At 37.4% G+C, this 23,551-nt stretch overlaps 1 protein-coding gene across 1 annotated transcript in view; it reads left to right on the top strand.

Moving 5' to 3' along the window:
• Nucleotides 1–101: 101 nt before the first annotated feature.
• LOC129720169 (putative uncharacterized protein DDB_G0286901) overlaps nucleotides 102–23,551 on the top strand; it is a gene marked incomplete at its 3' end in the record, with an annotated part of 131,694 nt that continues 108,244 nt past the window's right edge. The window contains exons 1-2 of the mRNA XM_055671605.1: nucleotides 102–199; nucleotides 267–299. Of these exons, the coding sequence (XP_055527580.1) occupies nucleotides 135–199; nucleotides 267–299 (98 nt within the window). The remainder of the gene's footprint in view (nucleotides 200–266; nucleotides 300–23,551) is intronic.

The raw sequence follows: 23,551 nt of genomic DNA on the forward strand, positions 1-23,551 counted from the left end.
TATATAAACGATTAACTTTTGTTAATTTTAGAATGATTGTTACAGTCTATTTTGTTTCTTTTTGATTTACCTATTTTATTACTGTTTGATTCTAGGGTTTGATTCACTTCAAAATTAAACTATTAAAAGAAACCATGAAAAAGTGTTACTTTGCGAATTCATGCGTAAAACATTATTTCTTCAAATCGGGTCTAAACATGTAACTCTGAGAAAAAGTTAAAACCTGAAAAATTGTATTTGTAATTCATCAGTTTTCACCCTTGCAGACCAGCGTCCGCCCATCTCCATTTACATGCTAGGTGAGAACCTGTCAAGCATATCAGTTATCTCAAGCAACTCTTCAATTTTGTAACCCTTCCATAGATTCAGATTTTAATAAATTAGATTTTATGAGGCGTTTTTGCTTCAGATATAAACTAGACCATACAGCGTACTGGTTTCTTCTGCTCAGCCATGTCCAAACCACGCTCTGTACTGATGGCATATTTGAAACACAACACGGTGTGTATTGCGACTACCACTGAGTGTCGCCACATGCAAAGCTACAGCCGAACCACCGGGGCCAGTGTCCGTGCTATAGTTTCGGCACGGGTGTTTCAAACTTCGGCAACCACCGTAGTCGAGGGCTTTAGCTTCGTAGAAACACCGGAGGCGAGTGTTCCAACTTCGTAAAAGCACCGCCACACAAGTTTGCTGGTTTGCCAGAGGGGTCAGCTGTACCTAGAGTGAAGCATTGCGAAGAAATAGCATCAGCTATACTGCCGCGCATAGCATGTCAGTCCCATTTACATTTCCAGCAAGCCGAGAAAAACGTGTTTTTGTATGATTTCATACCGTTGCTTCTAATGAGATGGGACAATATGTTTGGATGTTTTCCCGAAGCTATTCAAAACAAAGTTGTTAAGTCCATCTATTGTTACGAGACTATGCATAGCTAGGCACCATTTCCGCGTATCAACTCAATTTTGGTAAAAATGCAAATGGGATTGACTTGCTATGCGCGGCAGTATATGCTATGGAGCGCTTTGCGTGTAGTGTTATATTAGTATGGAAAACAAAATAAAGAGAAAGAAGAAGAAATAGAGGCAAACAGATAAACTCTGTGAGACTCGAACTTAAAGGGTACATCGTACCTTATAAATTTATTGTTTTTAAATTGAGCTACTATTGAAGGGTCTACTACGAAAGGCTGAAACACGAAAGGCTGAAAGCTACATAAGGCTGAAAACACGAAAGACTGAATCACGAAAAGCTGAAAAATCATAAGGCTGAAATTCACACCGCCTACGGCCGACTAGATTGTCCGAGATGTATGCTGTCCTTACTCGCTATCGCTCGTTCGGACTAAACTAGGGGATCACCCCTACGAGTCAGTAGACCTGGGAAAACGAACGAACCTATACAGAGGTGATTTCTGCGGGGGGGCTGCCCCCCCGCAGAGCCCGGCGCACACTCGCGGCCTTTGGCCGTTTCGCCCTGAATCATCTAGGAAACGTGTACAAGAGTCAAGTGTGTATAGATTCAAATGTTACCGAAAATTAATTTTCCATTGCACAAACCAGTTACCGTGAAGGTGCCATATTCTGCGCAGTTTAGACAATTTCAAAAGTTCAACCCTAGTTCGCAGATTTTTTACGTGCATTCAAATAAATAATAGGTCCCACATGTTGTATGACTTTCGAAAATACAGAAAAAAAGTTAGACACATGTACAGCCAAAAATAGGGTTTGCAATATTCCCGGAAATAGATTTACCGGGAAACGGGAACGAAAAATCTCATTTCTCGGGAGTTCCCGAGAACCGGGAATGGAAAAAAATTTTTAGCAAAAATGAGATTTCAAATAAAGTTTTTTAATGAAAGGTATTGAACAATTGATTACAATTTCATTATTAGTTCGCATGAAAAATTTTATTTATTTTATATTTTATTTATTAAAGTTCACTCCAGAAATTCATGATTGATTTTTGTAGCCAATGTTAGCAGAAGAGTAGGTTTCAGGGTTTTTATGCCGTCGAACAATCGCCTCAAATTCGCTGACAATTTTCCGTTAAACCCAAATAATGTAATTCCCTTCTGTAAAACTTTGCTTAAGAGCGCTGAATCACCGTTGGTGTCTGATTTCTAGAATACTTCTAAATCACCGATCCCAGTTCTTGCTACATTTCATTAGAAACTGAAGAGACCAATACTTTTAGTTTGTTGAAGAGTGTTTGACAGGCAGGTTTTAGAGCATTTGAATGCATATGAAATAATGTGATATCGCGGCCACGACCAGAGTTACACTGACTGAGTTTTACTAATTTATTTATTTCTGGTCGCATTGATTTACGGGTTTCAATTTTTTTTATCAATTTACAGGTTTCAATTTTTTTTGTCAATAAACGAAGAAAAAATCAAGCAACTATCCGCTTAGTAGTAAACTCACTAGCAAAAAAAGACTAGCAGAAAAATAACATAGATGAAGACAATATTTCTCAATTTTTCGTTTACTGAATAAGACAGCAGAAATTTTTGACAAATAATTTAAGCAATTAATTTGATATAACACGGCAAGCAAATATTGATCGTCATTTCAAGCAAATATTTGCTTCGTATAATGCACACTTTAAAGCTGCTTCACACTTCTACGACGTAATTTTCCTGTTTTGATACGATATTTAGTTTTCTTTCAATATTGTATGGAAAATTTTTCGAGGAACTCGGGAATCCCGGGATCCCGGGAATCAATATGTCTATTCCCGGGATCCGGGAATCCCGGGAAAAGGTAATTCCCGGGATTGCAAACCCTAGCCAAAAACAACAGTATGAGAAGAAAATTTTTGTTTGGTGCCTAATTCTACGCACTTGCTTGAGCATTTTCCTAATCCTGCGCAGTTTTGTTCCTAATTCTGCGCAGCCAAAAAATAACATTGATTGTTTTAACAAAATTGTTTATTTAAAAGGAAAGTAATTTAAACATTTTCTGTAGAAGTTTTTCCATCATTTGAAGCCTTCGTTAATGTTTGTTTTTGGCGCTTCTCTTGTACTAACTGCTTTTTCTTTTCACGTGCTACGTTTCACCTTGCAAAACTCAGTGGTCTGAAAAGAAACGTGCGATTTATGGCCATCTATGAAAAGTAAAATGGGAAGAGCTACCTTGTATCGCAGTAGCCATGGGTGGAGAACATTTTTTAAATATTCATAAAAAAACTCATGCCACCGATACATTTTTCTCAATAGACCAGCCATCCGGAGTACTATTGACGATTTCTGCCGGCAGACGGGTTCCAACGAAACTAGGTCGCCCAATCGATTTAAGGTAATGTGCCACAGATGTCTTTAACCTCTGAGAATCCACCCGAAATCCAGCTCTCGCTATCTGAATAATTCAATCGACAATCCGGCCTTCCTCTTGCGTTGTGAACGCTTTTGGCCTCCCGCAACGCGTCGCAGAGTTCAACTAAACACCAGCTGAAAACTTTGCACGAAGTGTGCTTTCGAGAATCCCATATTTCCTTGCGGCTCGGCGTATGGAAAAGCCCTTTCTTACCTTGTCCACATTCGCAAGCATTTTGTTCTTATCATATTGCATGTGCTTCCGCCTCGCCTAATTTTGCCAGAATTCATCTCTGTAAAACTGCGCATAGTTAGGAACACAAAAAACAAATTTGGTGCGTAAATCTGCGCAATATTTTTTTGCACTTTTTCAGTACTATGCGCTACTTAGCGTGAGCTAATATTTCATTTTACCTAAATCATGACTAATACTAACTTTTATTACCAACTACGATGTTTGTTTAAATCGTTGCACTCGTTTTAAGAGGAAATGAATAAAATTATTTCCTGCCGTTGTCTTTTCGTTACTACGAACAAAGGTGTTTGCGACGTTGATCGTATTGACAATTCAGATTTTTTTTTCTTTTATTCGCATGTATTCTTGATATTATTGTGACCACTGACACAGAATCAATAATTCTATTTAAGAAAAATAAAATATTATGCTCATAGTTACAAAAAATACAATAAAACATAAGTATAACAAAAATTGCGCAGAATTAGGAACTGCGCAGAGTTAGGCACAACAACAACAATATCGCACGCTAGCCTGGGGGGCTAATGCGGTCTCGATCAACTAGATTAGTTGAGAGAATTCGTTATCGATATTGTTTGCGGCACATTTTGCATGTTGAAGGATAAGTACAACGATACACCGTGCCCCAGTGCTGAGTCGAGAAAATTTCCAGCTCGAAAAGATCCTCGACCTGATCGGGAATCGAACCTGATATCACAACCGTGTGTGAGAGCTAGCCGACCGACATCGCTAACCACAAAACCACGGGGACCAGAGTTAGGCACGGTAACGGTAATACTTAAACATTGAACTCTGTTACCTTATAATGGTTTGTTATCCATGTGTCCGAATTTCTCAACGATTATGATTCAAGTTACAAAAGTTTCAGCCTTTCATGTTTCAGCCTTTCGTTCATTCAGCCTTTTGTGGTTTCAGTCTTTTGTGCATTCAGCCTTTCGAGTTTCAACCTTTCGGGTTTCAGCCTTTTGAATTTCAGCTTTTCGTTACTAACCCACTATTGAATAGCAAAACTTTTCTCGAAAGTAAACCAACATAGTTTGAAAACGATGAAAACGAATGATTGTTGAAATATCCATGACGTTGGACGAATAAACTTCTTATTGTAACCAGATTTGTTCCAATCGGCATTGGAGGTTTGAAGTGTTGGAGGTTATCTTTTTATTTTTATTTTATTTTATTCGTCGTCAATCATAAGTAGACCATATTGTTTACAATTCGTTCTTAACTGGCAAATCTTGAAAAAAATATTTCCTTAAGTGTTATATCGATTAATTCACAATATTTGTTAAAGCATGACATCATTCTGTTGAGGGGTTCATTTTGGCCATAGTTTGTTCTTTGATTGCCTCTCTATCTGCCCCGCAATTGTCCTGTACACTAAACAGCCGGCTGCGAAGTCTGTGTATAAAAAAACAGAAGGTCAAATTACGAATCGGAATGTAGCACCAAGGCTTTGTTTTTTACCGTATCCAATTTATGGACGAGTTTCTTGTGACTAAAACCTAGCCACTTTCTTTGATCCACAACTTATCTGGTTTGTTTCATAAAGGTCGCAAACAGAGCAGACAGTATAATTACCTTTAAACTATCTTCGCATAACTGTTTCCTAACGATAAGTGTTGCTTCAGGGTATCCGACAACTTCGGCAGCAGTTTTCTTTGGCAGGTTTTCTACATCATTCTATTGCACAACCCGTCGAAGAAAACTGCTACCGAAATAGTCCGATACCCTACTTTTCCCATTTTTTTGTCATAATTATCAATTATTTATTACCCCTTTTCCCGCGGGTGATGCCATATTGTATCACCAGTCGTCTAAACTTTAATTACAATTCATCAACTATACTTGAAACTATGAACGATGAAACTATCAAATAGGGTTCGAGAACAGATCGATTTTCAATGTGCATCACAATTGGAGAGTAATGAGAGTTCGTGGACCTTTTTTCGACGTAAAAATTGATTTTTCCGCAGGGAGATGGTTTACAAGAAGAATGTGTAACAAGAGGGTATAAAAATATAGGTTTGTTTAAAAATTACGTACACATTTTTAAGAGAAGGGAGAAGTTTCAAACATATGTGATAAAACGAGTAAGTAATATGCAAATAGCGCGACATGCAAGAAAATTATTAAATTTATTGTGTAAAATGAGTATGATTAGAGTTTAATTCAGAATGATGAGCATTTCCATTGCATAGCATGGTTCAAAAAAGGACACTTCAGGACATCAGTTAGCCCCCACACAATCAATAAAATGAACGTGACTGTTATGCGACTATTTTCGACATAGGACAACACAAACGGGTTCTTTTATTCGCATGTATTCTTGATATTATTGTGACCACTGACACAGAATCAATAATTCTATTTAAGAAAAATAAAATATTATGCTCATAGTTACAAAAAATACAATAAAACATAAGTATAACAAAAATTGCGCAGAATTAGGAACTGCGCAGAGTTAGGCACAACAACAACAATATCGCACGCTAGCCTGGGGGGCTAATGCGGTCTCGATCAACTAGATTAGTTGAGAGAATTCGTTATCGATATTGTTTGCGGCACATTTTGCATGTTGAAGGATAAGTACAACGATACACCGTGCCCCAGTGCTGAGTCGAGAAAATTTCCAGCTCGAAAAGATCCTCGACCTGATCGGGAATCGAACCTGATATCACAACCGTGTGTGAGAGCTAGCCGACCGACATCGCTAACCACAAAACCACGGGGACCAGAGTTAGGCACGGTAACGGTAATACTTAAACATTGAACTCTGTTACCTTATAATGGTTTGTTATCCATGTGTCCGAATTTCTCAACGATTATGATTCAAGTTACAAAAGTTTCAGCCTTTCATGTTTCAGCCTTTCGTTCATTCAGCCTTTTGTGGTTTCAGTCTTTTGTGCATTCAGCCTTTCGAGTTTCAACCTTTCGGGTTTCAGCCTTTTGAATTTCAGCTTTTCGTTACTAACCCACTATTGAATAGCAAAACTTTTCTCGAAAGTAAACCAACATAGTTTGAAAACGATGAAAACGAATGATTGTTGAAATATCCATGACGTTGGACGAATAAACTTCTTATTGTAACCAGATTTGTTCCAATCGGCATTGGAGGTTTGAAGTGTTGGAGGTTATCTTTTTATTTTTATTTTATTTTATTCGTCGTCAATCATAAGTAGACCATATTGTTTACAATTCGTTCTTAACTGGCAAATCTTGAAAAAAATATTTCCTTAAGTGTTATATCGATTAATTCACAATATTTGTTAAAGCATGACATCATTCTGTTGAGGGGTTCATTTTGGCCATAGTTTGTTCTTTGATTGCCTCTCTATCTGCCCCGCAATTGTCCTGTACACTAAACAGCCGGCTGCGAAGTCTGTGTATAAAAAAAAAGAAGGTCAAATTACGAATCGGAATGTAGCACCAAGGCTTTGTTTTTTACCGTATCCAATTTATGGACGAGTTTCTTGTGACTAAAACCTAGCCACTTTCTTTGATCCACAACTTATCTGGTTTGTTTCATAAAGGTCGCAAACAGAGCAGACAGTATAATTACCTTTAAACTATCTTCGCATAACTGTTTCCTAACGATAAGTGTTGCTTCAGGGTATCCGACAACTTCGGCAGCAGTTTTCTTTGGCAGGTTTTCTACATCATTCTATTGCACAACCCGTCGAAGAAAACTGCTACCGAAATAGTCCGATACCCTACTTTTCCCATTTTTTTGTCATAATTATCAATTATTTATTACCCCTTTTCCCGCGGGTGATGCCATATTGTATCACCAGTCGTCTAAACTTTAATTACAATTCATCAACTATACTTGAAACTATGAACGATGAAACTATCAAATAGGGTTCGAGAACAGATCGATTTTCAATGTGCATCACAATTGGAGAGTAATGAGAGTTCGTGGACCTTTTTTCGACGTAAAAATTGATTTTTCCGCAGGGAGATGGTTTACAAGAAGAATGTGTAACAAGAGGGTATAAAAATATAGGTTTGTTTAAAAATTACGTACACATTTTTAAGAGAAGGGAGAAGTTTCAAACATATGTGATAAAACGAGTAAGTAATATGCAAATAGCGCGACATGCAAGAAAATTATTAAATTTATTGTGTAAAATGAGTATGATTAGAGTTTAATTCAGAATGATGAGCATTTCCATTGCATAGCATGGTTCAAAAAAGGACACTTCAGGACATCAGTTAGCCCCCACACAATCAATAAAATGAACGTGACTGTTATGCGACTATTTTCGACATAGGACAACACAAACGGGTTTTGATTTTCCATGTTTCACGAACAAAGTTTACTATTTTATCATTTTTTTAAAAGCTTGAGATGATTCTAAACAGATTCCCATGAAAAAGTCAAAATCATAAAAAATCGATATGGGATGGATATGCGAAGAGCGACATGTCGATTTTCATGTTTCGCATTTAAGTATACTGATGCGGATTAGTGATGGGAAAGTTATCGATATTTGTCGTTAATATCGATAATTGTTTCATATCGATAAAATCGTAAGACTTCAGCGCTAACGATAATTATCGATAAGTCGCAGGCGGCAGTTCAGGTGGCACAAAGTATGCGAATTATTTCTTGCACTTGCTGAATATCATAAAGTAGTTATCCAAAACAGCCAATTATTGTTCCCAATTCTCGACTGGCCAAATAGACTTCGGTAAAATTCACAAGTGAACAAACATTATCCTTGCTTTTGCAATAATTTATCGATAATATCGATAAAAGCATGGATACTATTGTTGACGATTTTGCCCGATATTTCCCATCACTAAGGACAGGCTCACTCTCGAGGTGTCACACAATTCGTGGGAAAGAGCTCCTCTGTTTAACATGAAAAATCATTTCACGAATTGACCTGACGCTAAGAAAGAAGTAGTCGCATTTGTAGTTGCAGGACCGATGATGGACAGGCTCACTTCCTCAGAGTCTTACAATTAGTGGGAAAGAGCTCCTCTGTCTAACATGAAAAATCATTTCACGAATTGACCGGACTTTTATGTAGCAGTAGTCGCATCAGAAGTTTGCAGTATAAAAAAACCCTTCGGTTTTTTTTCCCGGTTCTGGGAAGATTGTGATCTACTTTGTCGGATCACAATTGACTTTTGGTCACTGGGCCAGCTAGGATTAGACACAACACAAAATATTGTCATTTTCGTGAATATTGTCAGTAAATGTCTAGATATAAGATAAATGTCAGTCCTCCACGCCTGCGTGTTTAAGGGATGTTTATTCTATACCTAGTAGCCCTGAGTTGGTGTCCCGAGATATATACATACTTTTCTGAATATTATTCATTTTCAATGTTTGCTTTCTCGTTGCATGTAAAATATTTGTTAATTTATTTTAGGTTCAGGGAGAATTAAACATAGTATTAAGGAAATTCAGTTAGAAGTGTAAGTCGTGCATGCAACTAAACAGTGTACACTACCATAAAAGAGGGGACACCAACCTAGCATAAAATATTGTTAGCCCGCCGTGCTGTATCGAATGCTGGGAGCTGTCAACGAAATCACGAACACCAACGTCCCACTGGGGTAATAAATTGAGGCGCGATGGCGCAAACGAGGCTTTTCTGAAAATCGGTCCGAGGAGTAAGTCCTGCGCGGCAGCGTGATTCGGCAAATCGTTTACCCAGAGTTTTCGGTTGACAAAACGGGATCAGAAGATCCGGTCCGCCAGTATACTACACGAACGTTAATCTCTGGCCGGACCAGTCGAGTGGAGTGACAGTGTAGTGTCCCCGGAAGAAATCCTGCATAGTGCACGTGGAGAAGAACAATGGGTCGAATTGGCCATTGTGTACGCAAACCCGCGACAGTGCTAAATCCCTCCCGGATCCGAAACGTTAAGGCCGCTTGTAATTTGGCCGGGTTGCCGGTGTAGCTGATAGACCACCCGCTACCCCGTTCTGGAAGTCTTGCCGATCGCCGTTGGTGCCCGTTCCTGTTCGTCTCGTTCCTGGTTGCAGAGTAGCAGCATGTCGACCACCGTTCGTCCCGGCCGCAACGTTTAGTGAAGTCCATTAGTGAGAATAAATATGTCAAACAAGTAAGCGTCTTTAGTATTAACCCCCCCCCCTTGAAAATCAAAAAAATAAAATAAAAATTAAATGTAAGGTCAGCCTAATTCTAGTTGTTTTGTGTTAAATTAAATAAAATTAATCCTTTAGGCAAAGTTTGTCCGCTTCTCGGTATCCGTGATATTTCACCTGAACACGCTCAGTGACCAGAGGCGTATTGAGGGGTGAAAGTCCGCCCCGCCACTTGAGATTTCTCTAAGAGACCGCGTGTAACGACCCTTTGGTAGTTTGGTGGTGAAGCGTATCACTCCAAGTTAAAAGATCCGTAGTGAACCGTAACACGCTTACAGGCAATCTGCGCCGCATCCGCCTTTCGAGCTAAGCCGTCGTTGATTCCACGTCAAGGCGCTGGTTTGCATCGAATGCCAGCGGTTCCTCCGCCTCAAACCTGGCTAATCGCTGTTGCCATTGAGCCGGTTGCGTGTCCCTTTTGAGCACCGATGAATGGCGATAAACTCCGTCACTGCTCTCCTGCGCTGTCTGGTTGCACCGACTTAACAGGTATCTCACCCGGTCGGTTAGCACGGAATGTCCGTGCCCAATGGCCACTCTTGCTGACAAAGATCTCAGCGGCCGTCCGTTTATTGTCGCACCGTATGCCACCAGGATGGTTTCCGCTCTCCACGTGTCCGTCTGCTGCAGTCGAGATCTGCTATCGTCACCACTGTGCCAAAGTGTTTGCTAAGCAATCTCCCACCGCACCGACAATGCTTTTACCGAAGCCACGCGATAATTTTTTTCAGCGCACTAATTAAAATCCAGAATCGTGCAGGAAACAAAAGCCCCTCTCCTAGGTTGAGGGGCTTGACGGTTTTGCAATTAGTAATATCTGGTTTAAATTTGCGAACTAACATACTCTTTTCGTTTATGTATTATACCAGATATATCCAGTCTAATAAGGCCAGATCAAATATCTTATAATACCAATATAGTTCACTCACGTGAAATCATGAAGACACATTGGAAATGACAGAAGCGCTAGTCACCTTTTCGACCGCTAGGAGCGCCACTTCTGATTTTGTTCCACAGGACGTTAGAAAACGAATAACTTTTGACAATAATATTACCCAAATGGGTGAATTATTGTGAATTTTATAATGAGAATGAAGTTCGCTTACGTATGAGGCAGTACATGGGTGACGTTTCACGGTTGGTACGTTTGTTGTTGTTATTGTTTTTGCAACCTCAAACCCAATACAGAACCGAACACAAAATCTAAATGTCTGCAAAAAAATCAAGAGTGGTATTTTATTGTTGTGTTAAGGATGGCTAAAAAAGCATGCAGAAATATCGTTCGCATAACGAACTCAAAGTTCATTATCAAGGTTAAGAAAGTTCTAGTATTTTATTTCAAAACATTAGGTTTAGAAGATTTCTTCACTACGAGTGTTTTGAGTATTTGACATTTACCACCAAGCACAAACTAGCCGTGTATTTTATACTAATTGGTACAGAGCGGAAGGTTGCGGGCTCGTATCTCAGTATAAACAGATCATTCGTTGTTAAATACAAGCATATTATATAGAAGATTCAACTAGAGACATTGTTGATGTAACCCTACACTAGCACGTCGTCGTAGGTTTCTCTTTTTATCTTTCCTAGTCCGGAATTACGTACGAAATCTGTAATAAGTAATTTTTTTACATGATTTGTATTTTTTTTCTGTGGAAGTATGAAATTGAGTCAACTAAGTCTAAAATTGAATATTTTCAGTTTCATGTGTAAGAATATCGGTCACACCAAGCTATTGACATCCCTATACCGAATAACAGTGAATAACAATGGATGTATGTCCTGGGCTCAATCTCATTTGTGATATGCTATCTCGTTTACATATACGTTGAAATGTTAGCCGTTGAAACATGGCGTGATGCCAAAGATGTGGGTCACACGCTCACAGAAATGCAACAACAATGCACAATGGTACAGTAAGGCAATTTAGACGGACATGGTTTTCGATGCGATTTTTGGGTTAGGGTCATAATTTTTTTTAAGAAGTTGTTTCTTATAGCTAGTCCTTTATTTATGTGCAAATAAAAATTAGGGTGGTCCTAAAATCAGCGAAATAAAAAAAATAACTTTTTTATTTGCAGGAGTAACTGTATACATTCTGTATACTTGTTTTAAGCAACAAAAAAACTCTTTTGTGACTATCAAATTGACCGACATAGAGCAGTTTTACGTAAGTAGCTTAGAGTGGGTTTCGAAAAACCAGTTTTTTGCAGTTCAAATTTAATAACAGAGTATTCTTCGGATGACTTCAAGAGCTTAAAAATATGTTTTTATTGAACATTTTGTTGAAAAAAAAACTCTTTACCTATACAACATATCGACAATGTTTTTCCGTCAAAAGTTGCGTATTTTTGTGTTCTTACGGTTAATCGAAGAAAACTTTGTTATTACATTTGAACTGAAAAAATAAAGCAAAAAATATGTTTTTTGGAACCCTAGGTCAGTTACGTCGAATTGCTCTAAATCGGTAAATTTAATAGCTACAAAAAAAAAAAATAACGAAGTTGCTTATAATTAGTTGATTTACTACTCTGCCGAAGAATGTATACAATATTTCTTCAAATAAAAATGTTAAGTTATTTTGTTTCGTTGATTTTAGGGCCACCCTAATTTTCATTTTCACATAAATAAAGGACTAACTATAAGCAACAACTTCTTAGAAGAAACTTTTGTTTCAAAACCACAAAATCACATCGAAAAGCTCATGTCCGCCTGAATGGCGTTACTGTACCACTGTGCAATGAGTTTAGTTACCTTTTTCACCACAAAAGGGGGTGTTCCCTATGAGTCTTTCCGAAATTATGTGGGAAATTCGGAGGTGAACTACACTGTAAAAAATCGACACGTTACTGCCAAGTGGATTCCACTTACTTCTGTGCTAATAGATGAAACATTTCATATCTACGTGGAATACACTTGAGTTTTAGTTCATAGCACAAAATCAAGTGTCTTACACTTCGGTTTGACATGTCATGCATACCAGAAGCAATCATTTTACACTCGGATTTTAATGGCTACACACGTCAAATGCCAAAACACGTTAAAATAACGTGGATTACAATAAAAATCGATATGGATCGACATAAAAAAATGATTAGGTTCGTTTATTGACACTCATATGTGAAGAGCATCAGGGATTAACGTGCGATTTATTTTCAGTGTATATTGGCATTATAATATTTTTGATAACATGCAAATTACGTAATGACGATAATCTGTAAGTTAAAAAGATATACTCAAATAAGATTGGTGGATGCATCTTTTTCCAAAACTCCCCGTTTAATATTTTCCTCAGCATTTCCACATCAAAAAAAAAACAAACATTTTTACTCATACTAACCTCTTCCGATTCTAGAAGACTGAATAAACTTAGTCTATTCCTATCTTTGTTTAGCGTATAATAAAAACTTGGTGCATCTGCGTCAATCTGATGAAAAGCAAATGAAAAACACATAAATGTGGGAATAAAATTATAATTATTAAAAATTGCAACAAAACCTAAATTAATCCACCTAGCGGTCAGACCCAGCCTTTCTCATTCAAACTTTTTTTTGTAAAAATAGATTTACATGAACGCTTCAATCCAATAGATGTATATTCACTCTTTAGGTTCTTGAATATTGATGTTTTAATCTATACATATAAAAATGCAGTCCGGTCTGTCTGTCTGTCTGTCTGATTTATATAGGCTCGAAAACTACCGAGCCGATTGAAGTGAAAATTTGTATGCAGAATTGTCCGTATCCTCTGTGCGATAAAGAGAAATTCCAGTTTCACCTCACACTCTTCGAACTGTAACGAGAGCGCTTCTCTCCTGTCTGTGCCCACCACGCTTTCTGTGTACGTGCGCGACAGTGAGTGTGAAAAAAAAAAACAAATAAAAAGCTCTCAACGCTGGGCTGCGCTACAGCGTAGAAAACTACTCCCAAATTCACCAAGGCGAATGAAGATAAACTCACCGACGCGCGCGCTCCAGTGAGATTTTAAGCGTTGCAGAGCTAACTGCATGGAAATGTCAGATTAATGAATTCATTAATGCCAGTTGATATTTTTTTACTAAAAACATTCTTATTTAGCATTTTACGCGCCGTAATAGCAGACATGAATCCGGGTTTCTTGTCAACTTCAAAAATAAAATTCCTTGATTTTCAGCTTTTACTAAAATGGTATTTTTTTTCAATACATGCTTTTCTCGAATGTACCAGGAGGAGCCCAAATGAACATTACCGTTAACAGAGTCTAGAAATCAGACATAAGCAATGTATTCGTAAAAAAAACAGTCTAGTTTAACTAAATTAAAATCACAAAGTAGACTTGTTTTGGCAGATTATTTTCACAAAACCAACCTCGTATTTTATATTTTTTAATGCTTCTTAAAAAATATTTCTTCAACCGTTATGTGCTCGATGGGGTGCCCAGGTACCTTTTTCGGTTTCACAAGACGAAATTTCATAGTTTTATACTGGAAGAATATTCTCATTGCCGGAAATCCGGTTTTTCGGAGATATGTTCCAAAACGAAGGAATTTTATAAATATTTGAATGGAATCTTACTACTATTGGTTCAAAGTTTATAGAATTATATTCACAGGCCATTTTTATGGTTTTGGGTGTTATGGAGATATGATCCCAAAATAGTCATTCGGAACAGATTCCACCTGGGCTTTTGGTGGCCAAAAAAAAACAACAAATAATACAACGTCGCATACCATCCAATATGGGTATTTTCGAAACGGAGTGAAATCTAGAGGCAGGATAACGACCCCCGACGTCATTTCGGATTCCAAAATGGCGGCTTCCAGTACAGGTCGAACTCGATTATATACAGACTCGATTGTATATTGAATCGATTATATATGATTCGATTATATATAAAATTGTATATAATCGAATCATATTTTTTTTCAATTTTAAATATAACTTACCTAAAGTAGCAATGTCGTATAGGGATCGTCCAAAAATACGTAACGCTTAGGGGGAGGTAAAGATCTGACAAAACGTCGCAATCAATACTAAAAATTTTGAAGATCTATACAAAGAGCGTTACCTGGAGGAAAGAGGGGGTCGAAAATAGTTTTTATTTACGGTACGTAATTAATGGACGTTCCCTTCAGTCCAATATGACGTAACGCAATATTTTTTGACCCAAAACCCTGATTTTTGAGCCATAATGTTTCAAGTAAAGTAAAGCTGATCTAAAACAGAAATATCGCGAGGGAACGTTTACAAATTATGTAACGCTCAGGAAACGGGAAAGAGTGTTTGGTTGGCAAAGTGTTGCAACCCATACGAAAAATTTAAACAAAAAGCATGGCAAAGGGAGAAAGGAGATCAACAATAATTATTCTTGCGTTACGTTATAAATAAGCGCTTCTTTATTGATTCATAAAAGTCCGTTCAAATGTTACATAACGCAAGCAGGGCTGAGGAAATTTTTTATGCCTGGTGTGCTGAGTATTGGAAATATGCTTGACAATGTGGTGAGGGTTTTCCGGAAGTCCAATATTTACATCACGTTAAATTTGAATGGACCCTAATATTACTATTTCAAAGTTAAGATTGAGGTGATAGAGATTGACTTTTTTCCAATACTTATTTTCATGAAGTTGAAATCAATACTGGTGAGCAAAAATTTAAATAAATTTAAGGCAATGTTTTTAGCTAATCTACTATCTACCCAATACGCAAGTCGCTAATCTAGCTAATCTACTATCTACCCAATACACATCACGCAGTGCAAGTTGCAATGCACGCCGTGTAGTGTTTCTATACAAAAGTGGCACCCGTGCAGCACGGTGTAGTGTTCTTGCCATGGCTGGCTGCAATAACATAAAGAAAAACTACGAAATCTATACATACATATATTTTTGTAAGAAAGGTTTTTTGCGACTTTAAGGGGGATAGTCAAAAAAATCCTACTTATTTATTCAAAAACAACATAATATTTATGCAAAATAAACAAAAAAAAATTTTTTTCTGATTCGATTATATATAGTGAAAATTTTTCGGAGACTATATAATCGAGTCCGACCTGTATCTGGAAGGAAACTAAAATTGGCCGAATAGCATCGAATATGAGTTTTTCCGGAATCGGGGCGATGTCCAGAGACCGGAAATCAACTTCGGACGCCATTTGAAATTTAATATGGTCACTTCCGGTATCCGGCAAACAGCTAAAATCGACCAAACATCACCTAACATGGATACTCCAGAGACCTCAAAACGACGTCAGATGAACTGGAAGTCACCACCTTGAATTTCAAAATGGCGTGTGAAATTGATTTCCGGTCTCTAGGCCTGGTATTCGGCCATTTTTGAATCTCTTCCAGAAACCGGGAATCGAGCAAGTCATCGTATGCTCGAATCTCGACTGACATAGTTATTGAGATATGAAACTTATAAACGTGAGCTGGCAAAAATTATTTTCGATTTCACACTATTTTGTAACTAAAGACAATTTTGCTCTGAAAAAATGTTTATTTTTCTTCTCCCGATTGAATCCATTTCCGTTTCCGCTTTTCCATTCTTTTTTCGTGCTCTGAATTAGTATGTTCTGAGGAAGACTTTACTGCGAGGAAAACATTCTGCAAACATTTTTCAAGCAATCGAATTTTATGTTGTTGTAATCAAAAGGCTATCGAATCAATATCTAGTAGAACCTGCCATACAAATATACTTTTAAGCGATTGGATAAAAGTGAGACCGTTGTAAACCAATTTGAAATGTCCCATTCCACTTATGCCACATTGAAATTTTTATGAATAACACTAGCATAGGTATAATCTGTACTCGGTAATTTTCACAAACCACCAGAAAAATGAATAAGAAGTAACAAAAAACTAGCATTCACAGTCATTGGCGTCGAAAAATATCCTTGGCGAAGCACCGATTTAGAATCACCTATGGCGGCGGTGCACAAGACTTATCACGTCTCTTACGTACAAAAGAGAAAGTTTGCTTTGAATCACTAAGTAGGTACTAGTACACTTTAGTCGATTTGTTTATTCAATTTAAAATTGTTTGTTTAATTTAAAATACAAATTAGGGCCCTTTATTTTCGCGCGGATTTTTTATGCGCGATTTTGGAATTTAAGCGTTTTTGTACGCGGAGTTTTTATGCGTCACGTATCTTGCGCGTAAAGAGCGAATTGAGTACATCGATCATTAATTTTTTAAATGATAACTTCTTTTTACATGATTCTTTTTTACATGATCCAAATCCTACCTACGCCCATGTCATTCACAAGTGTTCTTCACATCGGTATATTTTTTGACTGGCGCTGGAACGCGTTAAGCAGAAATTGCCGCAATCTGGTCAAATCTGTATGACGTACAAGATAGAGACCAAACTGATGTTTCTTCGCACCAGTGCACAGTGGTATGAGAGCTCAAAAACGTGAACTTAATTCATTTGCTCTCCAAATAATGTTTTTATTGACATACTGTCTTCCGAAGATATTTAGTACAGGTCGGACTCGATTATCCGGAGTTTTGAAATACATTTCACTCCGGAAACTCGAATCCTCCGGATAAGCGAACCATTTTTTAATTTTTTAATTTTTAATATCCCTTATTTAGAACAGCGAGTTTTCTATTATAGTATGTTGTACACATTACATGTGCCGACGAAATAAATTGAAAATGGTCTTTAGACTGTTTGTCGGCGTCTGTTATACATATATGTGTAACAATAAATTATGTTATATTGATTATCTCGAAAATGTAAAAACCAAATAAAATAAATCAAAACTACCATTAGGAAGATAGCTTTTGCTTCGAGAGATTAAAGGAAATATTTTCTAGAAAATATAATAGAGTTTGATTTGATTTAGGTATTTATCTGTTTTATTATCTTAAATATTAAAAAGAATTGAGGTGTTACATATAAAGACCCTGTTCGATTTTGACAACACTTATGATTTTTTTTCTATTTTCTAAGTGACCTATAACGATCTAGATGCTCGATATGGCCACTAATGGGTTACTTTGCGGATTTCAAATCGTTATTGATTTCGCTTGATGAGTTTTGGTTCAATAATCCAGGAGCATCCGGAACACCACCGAAACAGGCCAGCTTGTGGTTCTTAGTACTGCATTGATCATGGCCATTATATTACAGAAATATGTTCCGGTCATAAATTCGAAGCCGATTGACCAATAGTGGTTGTCCTAATCGGCCACTAAGAACCATAATACCTTGCTTTTGGAGGTTGTTGAGTAAGAATTGGTTGCGGGAACGACGAGAAAACTGCTAAAAACGAACTACATAAACAGAACGGGGCATTGTTGTTACAATTTTGAACAACCCCGAAACTCCCAATGACCCGGGAGACAAAAGTTCATTATAGAAATAAAGAAGAAAAAAAATACTCCGGATAATTGAGCCATTTTCTCCGGATAATCGAGCCCCGGATAATCGGGCCCCCGGATAATCGAGTCTCCGGATAATCGAGTCCGACCTGTATATAAAATGGCTTAAATCATGACAAAAAGTTTTAGTTCGAAACTCAACCGCTAGTGGCGCTGCAAAATCTAACTTTTTAGTCTTTCACTTTAGAGAAATGGTGTCTTCAGCAAAGTTATAGATAAAGTTCTTACAAAAAACTTTGTCGAAGACACTTTTCTTCTAACTCTTTTTGTTTTGGATATATAACACTTCTTATTAGACTTGTTTTTAAAATTAGTTTTTTTCGAATATGCAAAAAGCTGTAACATTTAGAAGGTTTTAATGTTCTACATATATTTGTATATCATCAAAACACACAACTTTGTAGAAGACACAAAATAGATAGCTTCCACACAAACCGAGTTATTGCCAAAAAATGTTAAAAAAGCATCATTTTTTGTACACTCCTAGAGCACAAAATAGCAAAAACTAGCAGACGACACCTGCATAGAATGAAATATTATCATAATCACTCTACGAAATCACTTTGAACGTTTGTCCCTTCCAGTGTCTTCATTGCCAAAGTTTTGTTTAAAAAACAGCCTTACTCAACTTTTTCGATGACAATACACGTCAAAACGTTGGCCAGATTACTGATCACTCCAAATTAAAAATGTTGTATCATTTATTGCATTGTTCTAATAATTAAATTATATTTTCATGTATGAATTTTGCTAGAATAAATGTTAAAAAAATATGAAGTTGAAAAATCATCCCTATCAGAATTAGCATTATCCTACTAATTAATATCTAGCTTGTATTTTTCATCACCGCAGATCTTATTAGGTGGCTTGTCTAGCAAACTGCTTATAACTAGATCTATTGATTCCAGAAAACGGTGTAGTAAATCAACATTTACGGCAGTTCTAGAAAACTTTTTGATGTGGTCTAATCTGTATCTATGAAGGTAATAATTATTTTGCGTTTTTAAATATTTCAGCAAGCTCATTATACCTCTTGATGTCTTTGTTCCGGCTTTCTTGTGCCTTCTCGGATAGCTGGCCAATAGGGACTAAGAAATGCCTACTTGATTTGCAGTACTAAAAAAAAGATCGATACAGTAAGATCGATTTTTTGCGTGCATTTGTCAAATGCTATTACTAGTTAAAGTTAAAGACATGTTCGCCCTGCAATTGCACTATGAACTGTCTTTTTAATTTCATATCAGGTAATGAAGATACTAAAGGGGACAAACGATTAAAGCGATTTCGTAGAGTGATTATGATAATATTTCATTCTATGCAGGTTTCGTCTGCTAGTTTTTGCTTTTTTGTGTTCTTGGTGTGTACAAAAAATGATGCTTTTTTAACATTTTTTGGCAATAACTCGGTTTGTGTGGAAGCTATCTATTTTGTGTCTTCTACAAAATTGTGTGTTTCGATGATATACAAATATATGTAGAACATTATATCCTTCTAAATGTTACAGTTTTTTGTATATTCGAAAAAAACTAATTTTCAAGACGAGTCTAATAAGAAATGTTATATATCCAAAACAAGACGAGTTAGAAGAAAAGTGTCTTCGACAAAGTTTTTTGTAAGAACTTTATCTATAACTTTGCTGAAGACACCATTTCTCTAAAGTGTAAGACTAAAAAATTAGATTTTGCAGTGCCACTAGCGGTTGAGTTTCGAACTAAAACTTATTGTCATGATTTGAGCCTTTTTATATACTAAATATCTTCGGAAGATAGTATGTCAACAAAACCATTATTTGGAGAGCAAATGAATGAGGTTCACGTTTCTGAGCTCACTGTGCAGTGTACGCTACAGCGCCGCGCACGGGTGAATGTAGACGAGAGCGCAAGAGAGCAACTTTTTGAAAGAGAATGCAACGCACTCGCACTTTGTCTATCAAGCACTAGCGCACACCAGTGATGCCACATATACAGATTTATCTGCATTTAAACAGATTTTTTGCGTATTTTTCATACAGATATCTGCATATACAGATTACAGATTTTCTGGAAATAATACAGATTTATACAGATATTTTTGGTTTTCATGGGGTCGTAAATTAAACTTCTTTATATAGTTGAAAAATGAGCATGAGCATGAGCATGATTGACCGCCCGCGGTTGCTACTCCGTTATTGTCAGATCAGCTGTAATTACACAGAGAACCAATCGATGATGCTTGGGATTAACATTCATCCTTAATGTGTAAAGACTGGTGACCTTAATCTTTATATTAGGCAATACCAGCGCCGGCCGCATCCGAATGCAGGTCAAAGAAGGAGTGTGTATAGGAATATGTTGACGTGATACTCGCTTTATTGGAAGCCGAGAACACCTCTGCACTTCCACGAGAAATCACTGGGATGTTGGAGAAAAGGGTAAGGTTTGCAGCAGATTTCGTTTTGGTAAACGATGCGCTGAGTTCTAATACCAGGTTCATAATACCAAATATCGCGCGTACGTGTTCATTATATCTTTTACGGAAATCATAACGCGATCCGAACTCATTCCGGTTGATGATGTAACACCGCAAAAATAAAGCGCACGCAAGGATACCGGACCTATAACCTAATCAAGACAGACTCAAATATTCGAAAATCTGTTTATGAAGTCATTATGCAACTACCGAAACGTATCTCTCATTGATTTATCTCAGCTGACTACACAATGTTACGAAGCAACCAGATATGCATTAACTAAAAACAAGAAAAAAGTAAATATATAGGCCCTCAACACATACTGCAAGCGGTCAGCAAGAGAACTTCAAAAACGGCCTATTTGCTTGGCCATTGCCGTTTGAAACGAACGAAAAAAGAAAGAAAAAGAAAAAAAGGATGTGTGCGTTGACAGACGAGTCGCGTATAATCCTGATATTAATTGCAAATAATTGCGATATTTGGTGGCGATTAATTACGATGTTTTGTCGCGATTAATTATTATATAGTTGAAAAATATAAATTAACTCAAATGCGGTAGAGCGTGTCGGAGGTTTTATTATATTCATATGCTACGCATAAACGTGTGCATGAATGAGTTCGCGGAAAAAATGTTTAACAAGCTATATTGCATTTTTTTCGAGGAGGATATGTCCAGTACTTATGCAGATTTTCTTTTACAGATTTTTTCAAATTTTACCAAGGTGATAAGATTTTTTGAGCTCCAAAATACAGATGAAAATGTGGCATCGCTGGCGCACACTCTCGCGCGGCATATTTATCACCAAAGGAAAAGAGTTTCTTTTTTAGTGTGGTGAGTTATGCTCTGTTTCCTCTTTGTTCGTACGATTCTTGCACGTCAGTGGATCGCCTGTGCGAAATGCCAACTCTGTTTGTATGTAGGGGTTTTTAGTGCCGATAAAGGTTTCTATGATAGTTTGAGACCCCTCTCTCTTCTGGAAGGGAGGGGTCCTATACAAATGAAACATAAATTTCTGCACAACTCAAGAACAAACCAAGCAAATGACACCGAATTTGGCATGTGGATGTTTCAAGGGGTAACACATATGTCCATAATAGTTGGACGCCCCTCTCTTCTCTAGAAGGGAGGGGTTCCATACAAATGAAGAACAAATTTCTGCACATCTCGCGATCTAATCAACTAAATGGAACCATATTTGGCAGGTGAATGTTTTTAGTGGTAACAAATATGTTCCATAATCGACCTCAGGCAACATTTTGGATTGTAAAATTAACTTCCGGTTTATGGAAAACAGCCAAAAATGGCCGATTTCCACCCAATATAATAATATCTGGATTTAGAATGATACACAGGTGCTAAAATCGACCACAGAAAACATTTTGAATTCTAAGATGGCGACTTCCGGTTTCTGAAAAACAACGGAAAATGACCAAATATCACCCAATATGAGTGTTTCTTTAACTTTAACTTTGACGCTCAGAGGCCAGAAATTGTCTCCAAATGCCATTTTGAAATCCAAAATGGCGACTTCCGGTTTATGAAAAACAGCGGAAAGTGACCAAATACCACCCAATATGGGTATTTCCGGAATCGTAATGATGCACTGGAGCCACAAATCGACTTCAGACAACATTTTGAATTGTAAGATGGCAACTTTCGGTTTCTGGAAAACAGCCTGAAATGAACGCTTTCCATTAAATATGAGTATCTCCGGAACCAGAAAGATGCTCAAAATCTAAAAATTGATCACAGACACAATCTTGAATTTTAAGATGGTGACTTCCGCTGTCTGGCAAACAGCCGGAAATGACCAAATACCATTCAGTATGAATGTTTTCGGAACCAGAATTATGCCCTGATGACCGAAATGACGACTTTCGGTTTCTGAAAAACATCCCAAAGTGATCAGATATCACCCAATATGAGTATCTCCGGAGCCAGAATGTTGCAAGAAGCTGAAAATTTACTTCAGACACCATTATGAATTGTAGGATAGCAACTTCTGGTTTCTGGAAAACAGCCAGAAATGGCCGATTTCCGTCTAACATGAGTATTTTTGGATCTAGAATGATACATAGCAGCTGAAATCGACCACAGACCCCATTTTAGATTCTAGGTTGGCGACTTCCGGTTTCTGGGAAACAACCCAAAATGATCGAATAACACCCAATATGGGTGTTTCTTCAACCAGAATGACGCTCAGAGGCCAGAAATTATCTTAAATACCATTTTGAAATCCAAGATGGCGACTTCCGGTTTGTGAAAAACAGCCTAAATTAACCAAATACCATCCAATATGAGTATCTCTGAAACCAGAATGATGCAATGAGCTAACAATTGACCTCAGGCACCATTTTGAATTGCTAAATGGCAGCTTCTAGGAAACAGTCGAAAATGACCGAATAATACTCAATATGGATATTTCCGTAATCAAGGTGATACATAGAAACCAAACATTGACCCTGGACACCATTTTGAATTTAAAGACGACCACTTTTAGGTTCTGGAAAACAACCAAAATAACTAAATACCTCCCAATATGGGTATTTCCAGTGTCAGATTAATGCCAGAAAATCTGCTGGAAATGACCGAATACCACCCAATATGAATATATTTAGAATTAGGGCGATGTACAGTAGCCAAAAGTCGAGAATGTTGTCATGTACGTAGTTTGTAGCCACCATCAGTTCAAGGCATTGCCTATGGATGCAAGGAGATTGACCGTAGAATCGAATTTGTTAACTGAGCAACTTTCACGTATATGTTGTTAAGAAGGGCCAAATGGGGTTGGGTGGACCCGTAAGCAGAGACGCTTACACGCTTTCCACGGTTAATCGAGATATCCCTTCCAACATACACATCCAGTTATTAAATTAACAATTTCGCCGTACAAACTGAACTTGCCTGATGGTTTGTTTGTTAGAAGGGAGCATTGAACATTTTTCAGACCTCTAGGGAGAAAACAGTTTCCCCCAGGTGATCCAGGCTGTCACACCACGTCCGTCCTCCAGCCTTCAATTTGTTTAACACCCTGG

This window comes from Wyeomyia smithii, chromosome 2 (genome assembly GCF_029784165.1).
Source record: "Wyeomyia smithii strain HCP4-BCI-WySm-NY-G18 chromosome 2, ASM2978416v1, whole genome shotgun sequence".
Taxonomy (NCBI): Eukaryota; Metazoa; Arthropoda; class Insecta; order Diptera; family Culicidae; genus Wyeomyia; species Wyeomyia smithii.